Raw genomic sequence first — 13358 nt, 5'->3', positions numbered from 1 at the left:
TATCACCCCTTCTTTACCAATGGGGTATGAAAACACTGGGGCTTTTTGCCCTCTGGCAGGGACAGAGGTTTGCTATCAATGGCTCAAATGCTAAAGCTAAATGGTGTACTTAGCATACTAAATTGATACATCTCATCCCTAATTCCTCTTTTGCCTGGAACATGAATGTGTGCGTCCGAGTGGATAAAGTTGATGGACGCTCATTCAAAATATGCTAAAAATTCAAGCTGGACATGGAAACAAAGTGATGTGGTCCAGATTTTCTCCTTTATTTTGATCTGAGGTTGAGCTCTCGCTGTGTGATCCACATTGACAGGTCTAGACTGAGAGAGCAAACGAGGGCTCTTGTTGGGCTCTCGCAATCAAGCACTGGCCAGCTACGTAGTAACACAATCCATATGTTTTATTGGCGGGATGTGAAGAGGGGGTGGTGGTAAACGCAATCAAGCGTCAAAACCCCCCAACACCAGCGCTGCCTGTTCCCCCATCCAGTGACCCAGTGCCAGGAGACCAAGCAAAACCCGGCTTTGACACAGAATGTCTGACTGTAGTCATAAATGTTTTAGGAGTGCAGTTAAAGTGTGCACTGGGGGTTCGAAGGCCTTCAGTATGAGAATGACCTGTGCTGTTGCAGGGCAGATCCAACAGCTCAGCAGAGTTTTGGGGGCCCAATGGGCAGGGATTCAAGTCCAGGTTATAGCTGGCTGAATCTGAGACAGACGGCTGGGACAGATGAGGATTAGTCCGACGCTTTGATCAGAAGACCAGGAAGCTTTCATTGCATAGGGACAATGATTGGTAGTGACTGGACATTACTCTTTTGAAACCTTTTCTTCTTTGTCTGTAAGGATGCTGGATGGGGATTTATTCTGCTGGGGTGGCTCAGTCCTTTATCTCTCCTAACTTTCTTACAAGCCAACCAGGAATTTCACATCATGTGCGCGCATGCATTAGTGTGCGTACAGTACCTTAACATCAGATGTGTCTCTCTGGCAGTTCCTCCAGGCTCGGGACACTGAGGAGAAGGTGCGGTCAGCGTGGTCAAACTTCCCTCCTTGGAAGTTGAGGAAAAACGTGGTGAAGGGTTCCTGTTGATTAGAAAAAAAGCTTTAAATCTGAACCATAATTGGCTAAAATAGAATTTCTTGTTGTGCAGTAAAAACAAGCAGTAAAAGTCTGTGTTGCTTGCGGTTCAATAAAGCACCAAATCACCAAAATCTACTCTTTTTACACCCCCTCCAACAAACAGAAATCCCCAAATGACCAAGTGAAATAACAATAATCCCAGTGAGCTACTAAAGCCAATACACTTGTGTTACTGATGCATTTCTAATCATGTATAATCTTGTTAAAACAGATCAATAGCTGTCACTCTGACGCAACAGCTCCCAGGTGACATGGACACAATATGCTACAAACTAATACTGTAGATAGCTAATTAAGTTCAGCCTGAAATGACGTTGTACGCCTCGTTTGTTTAAAAAGTGTAAGAGTGTTAACCACATTGTATCTCATTGTGTAGTTAAAAACAACAAAACAGGATTAAGCACACTGAAAAATCTCACAAATACATAAAAATAGTTCACATTTATTGCACCAACAGTTTTCAGTTACTCTCTGATGTTAAGTTTGATCTTTAAGTGAGGGTTTCTGGTAAAGTGGCTTTAGAGTAAGCCTGCTAATGATGTGCAGGGATCAATGAGGCAACTCTACTGGGAGTCACTGAGACAGTGAGCTACTGGGACAATAACAGGAGAAAACTGCACGTTGGAGAAACTTAGTAACCTCCCTCTCCCTCGAGTGCAGTATGGAAAGATTGATGGCAACCATTCAACAAAAGGTATCGAAAGAGAAATTGCACAATGTATGTACACGGCATATACTCTTCAAAAAACAAATCACATATTATATCTAGTGTTCCTCAAATATTTTAATATTTTGTGTGAGGGGAACATTTTTTTTTCAATTCGGACATTTAATTGCACATTTTTGTTGTTGTTTTATTTATTATATGGCAACAACATACAGTATAATAAATTATATGCAGCAATAAATGAGGAACAATAAGCATGTGTTACAATACTTAGCATATATATAATCTCAATTTGACATGAATAAATTTGTTTCAAGGAAGCAGGTGCCTAATTAGGAATGAATTCATGATAATATGAAACTCCAAAGAGAAACGATGAAAATGAATTTTAAAAATTCATTAAAATAGTTTGACAAATAAGTTGCATATCGCTGTGCATAACTATAATTTTGGCCTTTTTACAGCCAGTGTATGAGCTGCATTATCTATACCAGTCATTCCCAAAGACTGGGTTGGGAACCACAGGTGAGTTGCAAGAGATTTTATTAGGGTCGCCAAATAAATTTGCAGAATTTCTTTCAGTCTTTTCTTTATCATTTATATCTGCAGTAAAGCTTTGAGACACGTGAGGGAGCCTGGATGTTCTTATTGTTCTGATAATTGTAGCCTACTTATAACATTGAATCCAATATGACAGGCTAGCGTACATTTATAAAGTATTTAACATGTGTTTTCAATAATGCATGCATAAAACAAAGTTATGATTTCTCTTCTAAATGGCTGGTTTACCTAGTCAAGACAATATGAGGTGACACGAAAATGGCAGTAAAAATGGTCAGGAAAGTTCATTTACGCACAAATTCGCTCTTCTCACAATTTATAGATATAAGGCCTATTTTGAATTTAGTCGCGATGGTTTGTCATTTTTTAAAAAGTGGGTCTCCAGAAAGAAAGTTTGGGAAACACTGATCTATACGTTGAAGAGGAAAATCTTGGACTACACATATGCATACATTGTTGTACACAAGGTACCATAGACAAGGATTCTTGCGCATACAAACAGCATTTAACACAAAGTATACACATATCACCATCACCTTGCAGAACTAGATAATGTGTGTGTGGATCTTCTTAAATTCTATCAAAGGGACACATTATACTGAAAATGTGGATTTGAAAGAGAGCCAATGAGGATAAGCATCTACAGTGGATGCCTGCGCTTTATGAACTACAGCTAATGATCTTTCTCTGAGATAATATATCCCTTATATCCCTAAAATGATTCAACCATTCGTTTATTGATGGAGTCTATCGTGGTCTTCTTGGCGGCAGTTAAACCTATAAATACAAATATGATTTTCCTAAGGCCTGCATATCATTATTTTTTTATGATTTTTATGCCACTGTAATAAAAGCAACTAAGAATGCTGCAAACCTTTTTTAAACCACCAGTATTATTTTATTTACATTGCACTTACCATACGCAGCAGCCACATCATGGTGAAGCTGGAGGTGGAGTAGTGGGTGCCATAGTGGAACTTCGGCACCTGTTCATCCTCCCAGGACTCAAATCGGTCTGAAAAGAACGCTGCCCTCTTGGGGTTCAGAGCACCAATGGGCTGTGGAGAAAATTCAAACATAAAACACATTTTCAGATATGTTAAATAGTGAAAAAAAATAACTTGCAACTTCCTTTAACTGCTGCTTGACATGAAAGCAGAGATAAAGACGAGACAGGGGCGTGCTAGCAAAGGGAAAGCAGGAATACTAAATCTTTACTGTGAATACATTCACTCTGTGCGGCATAACAGTTGCAAGGCAAATGAAGCTGGTAACCTTTGTGCAATTTCAAATGAATATTAGATGATGTTTCCCTTCAGACAGAGATCAATCCTTTCCCACAGAGTGCTTTTTAGAGGCTGTGAAACAGAGCCCCCGCAGCTGTAGTCTGTCAGAGAAAACTAATGCGCTCCAATGAAAGAGTGCCTACTAGGAATATCAATAGCAAGGCAGCGGGTTCCTTTAATTTCTACTTTTATTAATCTGTAACTAATACACTGGTCACCAGCCCTATTTGAAGTCTAGAAAAATGGTTAAGTTGCATTAATTTTCCATCACTCTACAAAACCAATAACCCTGTGCTGCACGGCTATTATTTAAATACTCATTTATAGAAATCACTTTCAGGCTGGTTCAATTTTTATTAGTCTTCTGCTGGCTGTGCCTCATTCCCTCAAACCCCCCTTCATCCCTCTCCCTCACACACACACACAAAGCGGATCAATGGTAATGGAATGATGGCCTTTTGAGGATGAGGGCCTAGCAGGGCGTGGATCAATTGGATCTCTTTCATATCATAAGGTGCCTGTCACAGCAAGACTCATCCAGGGCGAGGCATTGATATTGATCTGTGCTATAGCTACTGTTCCATGTTGGTGTAATGGGGCATGCTTGTGTTCATGTATTTGTGTGTAGTGGGAGTGATGCACGCAGCATTTGTGCAGAATTGGTTGCTGTTTTTGTGTGTGCATATATTTTGTAATTTTGCTCCTGAGCGTGTGCGGATTTACACGGCAAAACGCCTCGTGCCACCACGCTGTGTAGCTGTGTGTTGACAGTGATGCACTGTGGGCTTCCTCAGGGCCACTGGGGGGTGGGTGAGTACACACAGTGAATTATACATCGGGCCCATTGGTCTGATTTATAGCCCTAATAACAGTCGGCTCATTAAAAAAAGAAAAGGGAGAGGAGGCATATAAAATAAAAAAAGACTGAAAGTGCCACAGTGACAGAGTGAGAGGGAGAATTGTGTGAGAGTGCGTGTGGGGGGGGGCTGTTGGTTTGCGCGAGCCCGACATTGTTTACTGCTGTAAATTACTGTGGGGCTAGCGCTCTCAGCTTACAGTAGCTACAACAGAGCAGCGGTGACGGCGCCGTACATCAGAGCAGAGGGCCCGGCCGGCAGTGTGCTGATGGAACGCCTGCTGCCGCCCTGCTACAGATTGGCCTAATATGTCGTGGCAAAGAATAGCGCTCTGATGAGGACTCAAGATAAATGAACCAATCTCGTAGTTTTAATTAGACTAGAGAGAAAGCTACAGAACAGAAGATGTGCTGGCGCTTTGAAGGGGAAAACATCTGAGAATTAATCTTGGATTAGTCCTAATCACTTCTTCATCAACAGTGGAGATGGAGATTGTGTTGCAGAGCCATTTAAAGCTGCTGTGAGATAGAAAGTTCACAAGAAGTAATTACAGTTAACTAAAGGGCAGGTGACTCAAAACAAATCAACATGTTTTGTACACCATTTATGATCAGATTCATGTTTAAAACTGTTCAAACAGCAAAACACCTACTCCATGTAGAGACATGAGTAAAGAGAAGTCATATTACTGCTAGTCTGCATCAGAAACTGTGTCACAGAAACATTAAAGGGGACATATCATGCTCATTTTCAGATTGATACTTGTATTTGGGGTTTCTACTAGAACATGTTTACATGCTTTAATGTTTAAAAAACATATTATTTTTCTCATATTGTCTGTCTGAATATACCTGTATACACCCTCTGTCTGAAACGCTACGTTTTAGCGCCTGTCTCTTTAAGCCCCCCTCCTGAAAAAGCCCAGTCTGCTCTGATTGGCTTGAGAGAAAAATATGGTGAACCTTTGCAAAAGGTAGTTCTCAAGCTTTGGGTGATAGATTCTACTCATAGACTATATAAAAGAAGTGGACGTAGTCACCATGATGTCAAAAACTGGTTTGTGGATTGCTGTTTTCAAGTTCGCCATCTTGTTTTTTTGCAACCAGGAGACAAGACTTCTATGCAGCCACACTTCTTTTTGCAACCAGAGGAGTCGCCTCCTGCTGGCTATTAGAAAGAATGTAAGTTTAAGGCACTTCAGCCTTGGCTTCACTTTTCAGACCCCAGAGTTGCCCACTGATTCTTAATGAGCCTGCATGTGACATAGGAAGTGGAGCCAAATCTGAATGGCTTGTTGAATCACATGTTTTCTGACTGGGTTGTCTTATTTCTCAGCTCGTGGGTTGGTAGAGATGTATGTGCACAAGCACTGAAAAAGTGAATTTTTCATGATATGTCCCCTTTAAACTGATAATTGAGACTATACATAATGCTCCCTGAAATGTCCTCTACAGTGAATTTCTTTAATAAGTACACTTAACCTCCCAAATTATCCTGAGGTTGAGAACGCAAATAAAATGTGTACTCAAAGGGAAAACACTGCCTCACGACAACAACAAGGATCTTCCTGAGAACTATTATAAAAACATTACCCAGCGCTACTTTGCTTTTAAAACAATAATGGGTCACCGGTGATGAAGTATAATAGCTTACCGGCGATTTGAGCATCACTTGGGCTTTGAGTCATAAATCAAAAGAGCCTTTTGAAAGCAGTGTTTATGTATAATGTCCTATTTAAACAGTGAAAATGGTGTGGAGGGCCTGGGGGATAAACATATGGGGCGCGTATGGTGAAATCAATACACTATTAGCTGATGTGGCTGTGAGTTGTAGGTTATAGCACAAAAGGTACAGGGAACGCTCAATAAATCCTCACTATTTCTGTTGCTATGTAAATGTAGACTCTTTGGTTAGGAACAACTCTTTTAATTGTTTGTTGTGCTTCATTAAAAGCGGTCCAGCAACAAGAATGCTTTTGCCTTCAGTGAAATTGTACGACCCTATTTACCAATTACGATCATCCTACGGCTATCTATATGTAGGACAAGTGCATTTTTGTGTGCAGAACTAGGGTGTACGAACGGGTAGAGGAGAGTTACAACACTTGCAGTCAGTCCTAGTGTGGGCTTATCGTGACTACAATGTTATCTCGGGGGTCGACGTTTGATGTCAGGTTGAGGTTAGAGTTTATGATAAGAAAGTCCCTGGGGTCAGAGTGGCTCTGGCAGCAGGGAACATAAATTCTGTGTGGCCTCTGTTGTGCTGGCGATGATGACAGTGTGTGACACACACACACACACACACACACGTTCATGGCAATTTGGCTTCTCAATGTCACTGGAGGCTTCTCAGATGACCTGTTTCTATATGAGACAACCGACCGACGTGACATAAAGGGGGGGGGATAACAGAGATGTGGATGGTGAGAAAGAGACAGAGTGAGAAACCTGGAACAATAAAGAGGAAATATAGCGGGAGGAAGGTGGTGAATGATGCAGACATACAGCAAAAAAAACTAACAGTGAAGGTCAGAAAACATTTGGATGCAAAGAAAAGAAACAGAGCAGGGTGATTGTGGATGCAGAATTGGGTGGGTGGGGGTTGATTTGGGGGGCTGTGCAGTGCTGCTTGCCCTTTTCCAGACACTGCAGTCTGCCACGGTCCAGTGGTCATACACTGATATCACACGTGTGTGTCAACAACATGAATAAAACAGATGTAATAAAGATTGGCCCCGCTCCCTCCCCTCCGTCTCCCTCTGCTGCTCTCCAAGGAGAAAAGAAAGATGGCAAATGATGTTGTTCTCCTTCTCTTACACTCTCTCCTCCTTCTTCTTTTGCTCTCATATTGTCTTTCTGTTTCTCCTCCTTTCACCCATCTCCCCTTCATTCACTTAAAGTCCCCGGGGCGTCGAGGCTTCACTGTGCACAGACGCTGAGCTGTCCAAACTCCACGGCAGTGCAAAGGAGAAGAGCGGGAGGCAGAAACGAGCTCGGAAACTGTAGGAGGGCTGTTTGTGTGAGTCTTGTGTGTTTGTGGGGCAAGTACAACTGTCACATTTCAGCCTACTGGGCAACATGAAGCCAGATAAACAGAGGAATTATGCAGCTTCATACAGCAGGGGAAAGCTACACTGGGAGGGATAAAAACAGAGGATGGAGACGCAGAGGAGCAGATCGGAAGTGAAAGCAGGACCGGGGAGAACCTCAGGGATGAGGTGTTGACTGTTGGGGTGTTTGAGTCTGTATGACAGGGCGTTGGAGTGAAAGAATGGAGGTGTGAGTAGATGGTTCATGTGCAGGGCTACTGTATTGCATTGGATTGTACAGTGCAGATGTTTTTCCAATGTTTAATGCATTTTGTATGCATCATGTGTATTAGTCAAGATTCACTATTTCAATGGAATCGCAGCTACCAGTGGATTTGCTTGCAGAGTTGAAGTAAATTTGCATTGCGCTTTTGTGGAGAGTTCAACTTGACGTGACGTCCACATTTTCACCATTGACCAACAGGTAACAAACAGAGCCATAGAATCCAAATGACTTGATTTTCTCCATATCGCCCACCTCTATGTTTTATGTTTTGTGTAAAGTGCTTTGAATTATTCCACAAAATGTACTTCCTGGATATTTGATTGTCTCACCAAAACCTAAACCAACACAGCCCCTTGCAATTCTTTTAAATGCAATGCTATTTTTGGTTTCAACATGCCCTAATATGTTTCCTTGTGTCTCACTAGATGAGCACATCCACCTCTCCCTCACCCTGCATGAACATCAGATGCTCTCAGGACCCGAACAAAGAGTTACTCTGAAATGCATTTCCTCCGACGTATCCCCCCGTATCCATTAACGCATGCCTTTTTGTTTCTACGGCTGATTTATTCAGTCATTTTAGTTCCAGCAGCTTGACAGTCACTCAATCATCTCACTCTAAAACTAATCCTCTGTCCTCCCACCACTGGACAACATTACCCTCGACTGATGTTCGGTCCGACGAGGGGAGCTGGCGAGTAGTAGGAGTAGGTTTTTTAGCTTTTTGTTCTGTGTGTGTATGTGTGGAAAAGACAGGGAGTTCATGCAAGTAAATAATTGCATGTCTACTTACAACATGGGGGAGAATCTTTAAAGCAGTTTCAGCGGTGTGAGTTTGTGTATTTATGTGCCAGGGAGCATCTCAGGGCAGCTTCCTTTGTTTTAAGCCCAATCACTTGATACCTGGAGCTACCAGGGAGTATTACTTCACTTCCTGGGGTGTTGCAGAAGGTCAAACTTGAAAGAATTCAATTATGAAGTTTGAATTATGGACAGAAAATTATAGCTAAACCAGAAAATGGGAGTCGCGAAGAGAGAGGAAGTGCAGTTAAAATCTGCCTTGACTGCAGTGAGGCATCGCTGCCTCAACTAACACAAGTCAACAACTAATCATACAGATTATCTGTAATGTATTGGCTGCAATTTTGGGAAATATGTCACAATATTAAAGGTGTAATATTCAGGGGGAACCATTGACAGAAATGGAATATAATATTAATAAGTATGTTTTCTTTAGTGTATAATCACCTGATCATAAGAATCGTTGTGGTTTTGTCACCTCAGAATGAAACGTTTATATCTACATAGGGAGCGAGTCCTCTTCATGAAGCCGGCCGCCATGTTTCCACAGTAGCCCAGAACAGACAAACCAAACACTGGCTCTAAATAGGGACATTCATGTTTTCACGTCGACCACCTTTGTTCTCCTACACGCTTGGCACACGGGGGAAGTTTCAGTTGGTTGCAATCTGCAACCTCATCGCTAAATGCCGCCAAATCCTACACACTGCACCTTTAACCCAATTTCATATATTTGAAAATGCATGAAACGGAAAACACTGGATTGAGATTAAGTTTGCCAGTAACAAATGATGAGTAATGCCAAAGATACACAACATTAATTTTAAAAGTGTCTAAAAAAAAAAGAACAAATACTAGTGTTAAACTTTGCAGTAACTTTCAGTCTTGTAAGACCCAAACAACCAAATATTTGAGTAATTGAATGTAGAGCTGCGACGATTGATCAATTAATTAAATAGTTATCAACTATTAAATTAATCGCAAACTATTTTGATAATCAATAATTAATTGATTCATAATTTTTTAAGAAAACAAAAGTCAAAATTCCCTGTTTCTAGTTTCTTAAATATTAATATTTCTGGTTTCTTTACTCATCTATGATAGTAAACTGAATATCTTTGAGTTGTGGACAAAACAAGACATTTGAGGACATCATGTTGGATTTTGGGAAACACTGATCCCCATTTTCTGACATTTTATAGACCAATCAACTTGTCGATTAATCAAGAAAATAATCAACAGATTAATCGACAATGAAAATAATCGTTAGTCACAGTCCTAATTGAATGAGAATGACGGAGCTACACCTGTGTAAAGATAGCAATCAGCCATCAGTGATTAAAGAGCTGGTTCACTAAACTATGATCAATGGCAATTACACTGTGACTAAACGGACTTTAACAACTACACACACACACACACACACACACACACACACACACATACACATACACATACAGTATATACCCCAAATATTTCCCCTCTCTTAACTGCTCTCCATCCCTTTGGGTTTCAGAAAGAAAAAGAAGAGTAAAGGGGGAGTAAAGGATCTGCCTTGAGTGTTTCACCTTGGACAGATCTCTGAAGTTGCTGGGCAGAGTGAGGTCAAGTTCCTCTGAGTCGTAGTTGGTGATGACCCAGGGGAAGACCGGGTACTGGTTTAGGTCGTTATAGGTCCGACCTGATGGAAGGAAAGAAAGGGAGAAAAGAGACAGTGACAAAGATTATACACATCATGGTATCAAGGAGGACTAACAACCACAGGTGGGACTAAGTCATTGCTTTGCAAGTCTCTAGTCTCAAGTCTTTGCAATCAAGTCCCAAGTCAAGACAGGCAAATCCAGAGTCAAGTCCCAATTCCTAAACTTTGAGATTCGAGTCGTAAATCAGTCATAATGCGCTCTTCACCAAATATATTGCCATTTGCATCTCTGTCTGTACTTTTTGTCCCACACGTTCTGCATACTGTAATTATTTTTTTGTTGACCACCACATAGTTTTCGTACGCTGACAAAGTCATCTTTGGTATGATTTTCTCCAACTGGCGCTCAGTAATGTAAAGTGAAGGTTCTCTCCTGTAACTTGATTGAATGCTGTCGAATTGGTTCAAACAAAGTTGATCTGGGGAATAAAGTGTTGACTTGCTGGGAATGAATAACGTTATAGTTAGTTGATTCAGGTAATTAAGGGAAATGAATTGATTCGTGGCACACTTTTAAAATAACTTAAGTCACGAGTCATTGGTGTTAAAGTCCAAGTCGGGTTGCAAGGAATTTAAAACATTTTTGTAACAACACAAGCTCAAAATGATGTCTGTGTACATTTCCTCTATTGGAACGTTTGTGCTACAATCTGCAGGTGTTGGGTGGCGTCCTCACCAGAGACGGTGTTGAGAAAGATGAGGTAATCAAAGTTGGATATCTCGCGGCGTTGCCAGCGCTGGGTCATGTTGGCTGCCTTGAACAGCTGCTTTGGTGTGGCCAGAGAGATACGTCTACAAAGGGAAAAAGAGAGAAAAACGGATATCAAAAAACACTTGTAGCCACTCAAGTGATTCTTGCCCTGGTAAGTAACACATAGAGTGAAGTAGTACAGAGACAAAGTCAGTCACCACATCACAAGAACAGCAATTAGCAGACTGAAGAGAAGAAAAAAAAGCCTCAGGCTTATTAGACTTTTGCAATACGACTGTCATTACATGAAAAATCTTTTGAACTTACAGTCTTGCTAATTAAGAAGACAAATATGCAATAAATTGGTTTGAATACACATATTTGCGTGCATGTGCGCACACACACACACAGAGCCCAGGGCATGATGTATGCTGTAGGACAAAAACAAATGACCCCCGATCCAATTAAAACAAAGGAAAATGATGGAATTAATCACTGTCATGGTGTGAGATTATAGTCATTAGGCCTCTCAAAGGTGAAAATACCACTCTCTAAATACGAGTGTACTACAAGACACACTTTTCTTTATATTCTGTGTTGTCACCAAGCAATAACGTGCATTAACATACTTTCTATATTTTCTTTTTATCTCCTGTAGATCAGATCACAATTAGATGTAGTGGAGAAAAGACATTAAATAATTTGTGCTGAGCTGGCTGTATTAGCTGGTGTGTGCGTGTGTGTGTGTGTGTGTGTGTGTGTGTGTGTGTGTGTGTGTGTGTGTGTGCACTGAGCTGCCCTGTGCAGCTGTCCTCAGGTCAAAGAGGCAAGGTGTAACCTGGCCTGCAAACCAGCTTGATTAATGAGCCCTACACAAACACACACAAGTTCTCTCACCCTAACTCTGTGAGTGTGTGTGTGTTAAACACACATGCTTTCCTACATGCACTTCCTTACTCACACTGATTAATACATAGACTTCAGTGTTCACTGTTACAACTGCTACATGGAGCAGTTTTTGTTTCCCAATATTGAGAAAACATTTCCCATAGATCCTAAATCTTGCCGTTACCTCCCTGAATATTCACGTTTCCCACCAGACAACAACTGTCATAGCTCAGATTAATAACAACAAACACTTCACAATATACAGTATGAAACTATGTGGAAAGATTTATATTTGACTGTGTCTTTGGTTTGTATTGTTCAGTGTTGCCCATTTTTTTGCTTAAACTGTATTTGTACTCTCAAAAAAAGATCTTTAAAGTTCGAAATCTAACTTACAGAAACCTGCAGCTTCTACAGTATGTGTACTTTTATGCAAACTTTTACCCAAAACACAGTGAATATTTACTCTTCAATGAGGTTTCTTATGATTTTCCTTCTTCAAATCAAGGGCCTAATAGAGTGTGGTAGGGCTGAGCAATAATTCAATATGGTAATTTATTTCCTTTCAATGGAATATCATGATGAAATCATATGTCAAGATATCATGATACACAATTACGTCTTCTAAATTGATAATAACGAGCACATACTAACTCAAAATATTATAATTTTGCACTGAAGCTCTTAATTCATGAGAAAATACGTCTTGTACTTATTTTTTATTTGTCAAGTATTTAATTCAAACAGGAATATCTAAAACATGTGGTTATTTCATATAGACTATTTATTTATTTAATTAGCAGAAAACTTGCTATATCATAATATATATCGTTATCAAGATATGAAATGGCCCATAGTAGGATAGAAGATTTTAGCCACATCGCCCAGCCCTAGGCATATGCTGTAAATATTGTACATTCCTTTGAGACAAATTTGTGATTTTGGGTTATATAAATAAAACTGACTTGACAATTACAGTTTTATCACCATTTAATGTATGAAACAAAAAACTTAAGCTGGTTGCATCACATAATTAAAATATGCCATAAAAGGCACCATACAGTAAGACGTCCTGGGCACTACTTCATTTCTCTTGATTTCAACAGGACCGTATACTAAACACACGTGCAAGCGGCTGGGTTGGGCTCGGCTTCAGCACTTCCCGGACACAGAGCAGACATGATGTGAGTGAGGTCGAGGGAGGGGTGTGTGTGTGTGTGTGTGTGTGCGTGTGTGTGTGTGTGTGTGTGTGTGTGTGTGTGTGTGCCCTACAGGCTTACAAGCAACTATTTGCTTCACACTGATGGAAATAAATAAATGAACTGGACTGTGTTTGTGTGAAGCCAATTACGTTTGGAGGGTGTGGAGAGAGAGTGGGAGGGACGGACAAATCAGTGACCAAACCCCTGTGTGCATGTGACAGCAAGAAAGGGAGGGAGAAAATT

The 13358-nt window shown here is 40.7% G+C and overlaps 1 protein-coding gene across 15 annotated transcripts in view; it reads right to left on the bottom strand.

The window, feature by feature from the left end:
• lrba (LPS responsive beige-like anchor protein) overlaps positions 1-13358 on the bottom strand; it is a 239889-nt gene that overhangs the window by 52323 nt on the left and 174208 nt on the right. For all 15 annotated transcript variants that reach the window (XM_037765352.1, XM_037765349.1, XM_037765351.1 and 12 more), the window contains 4 exons: positions 11011-11126; positions 10201-10313; positions 3292-3432; positions 969-1088 (listed from right to left, as the gene is read on the bottom strand). In XM_037765352.1, coding sequence (XP_037621280.1) covers positions 969-1088; positions 3292-3432; positions 10201-10313; positions 11011-11126 — 490 coding nt within the window. The remainder of the gene's footprint in view (positions 1-968; positions 1089-3291; positions 3433-10200; positions 10314-11010; positions 11127-13358) is intronic.

Source organism: Sebastes umbrosus, chromosome 3 (assembly GCF_015220745.1).
Source record: "Sebastes umbrosus isolate fSebUmb1 chromosome 3, fSebUmb1.pri, whole genome shotgun sequence".
Lineage (NCBI taxonomy): Eukaryota > Metazoa > Chordata > Actinopteri > Perciformes > Sebastidae > Sebastes > Sebastes umbrosus.
The sequence above is the reverse complement of the archived record's forward strand: the minus strand, read 5'-3'. Positions and strand labels throughout refer to the sequence as shown.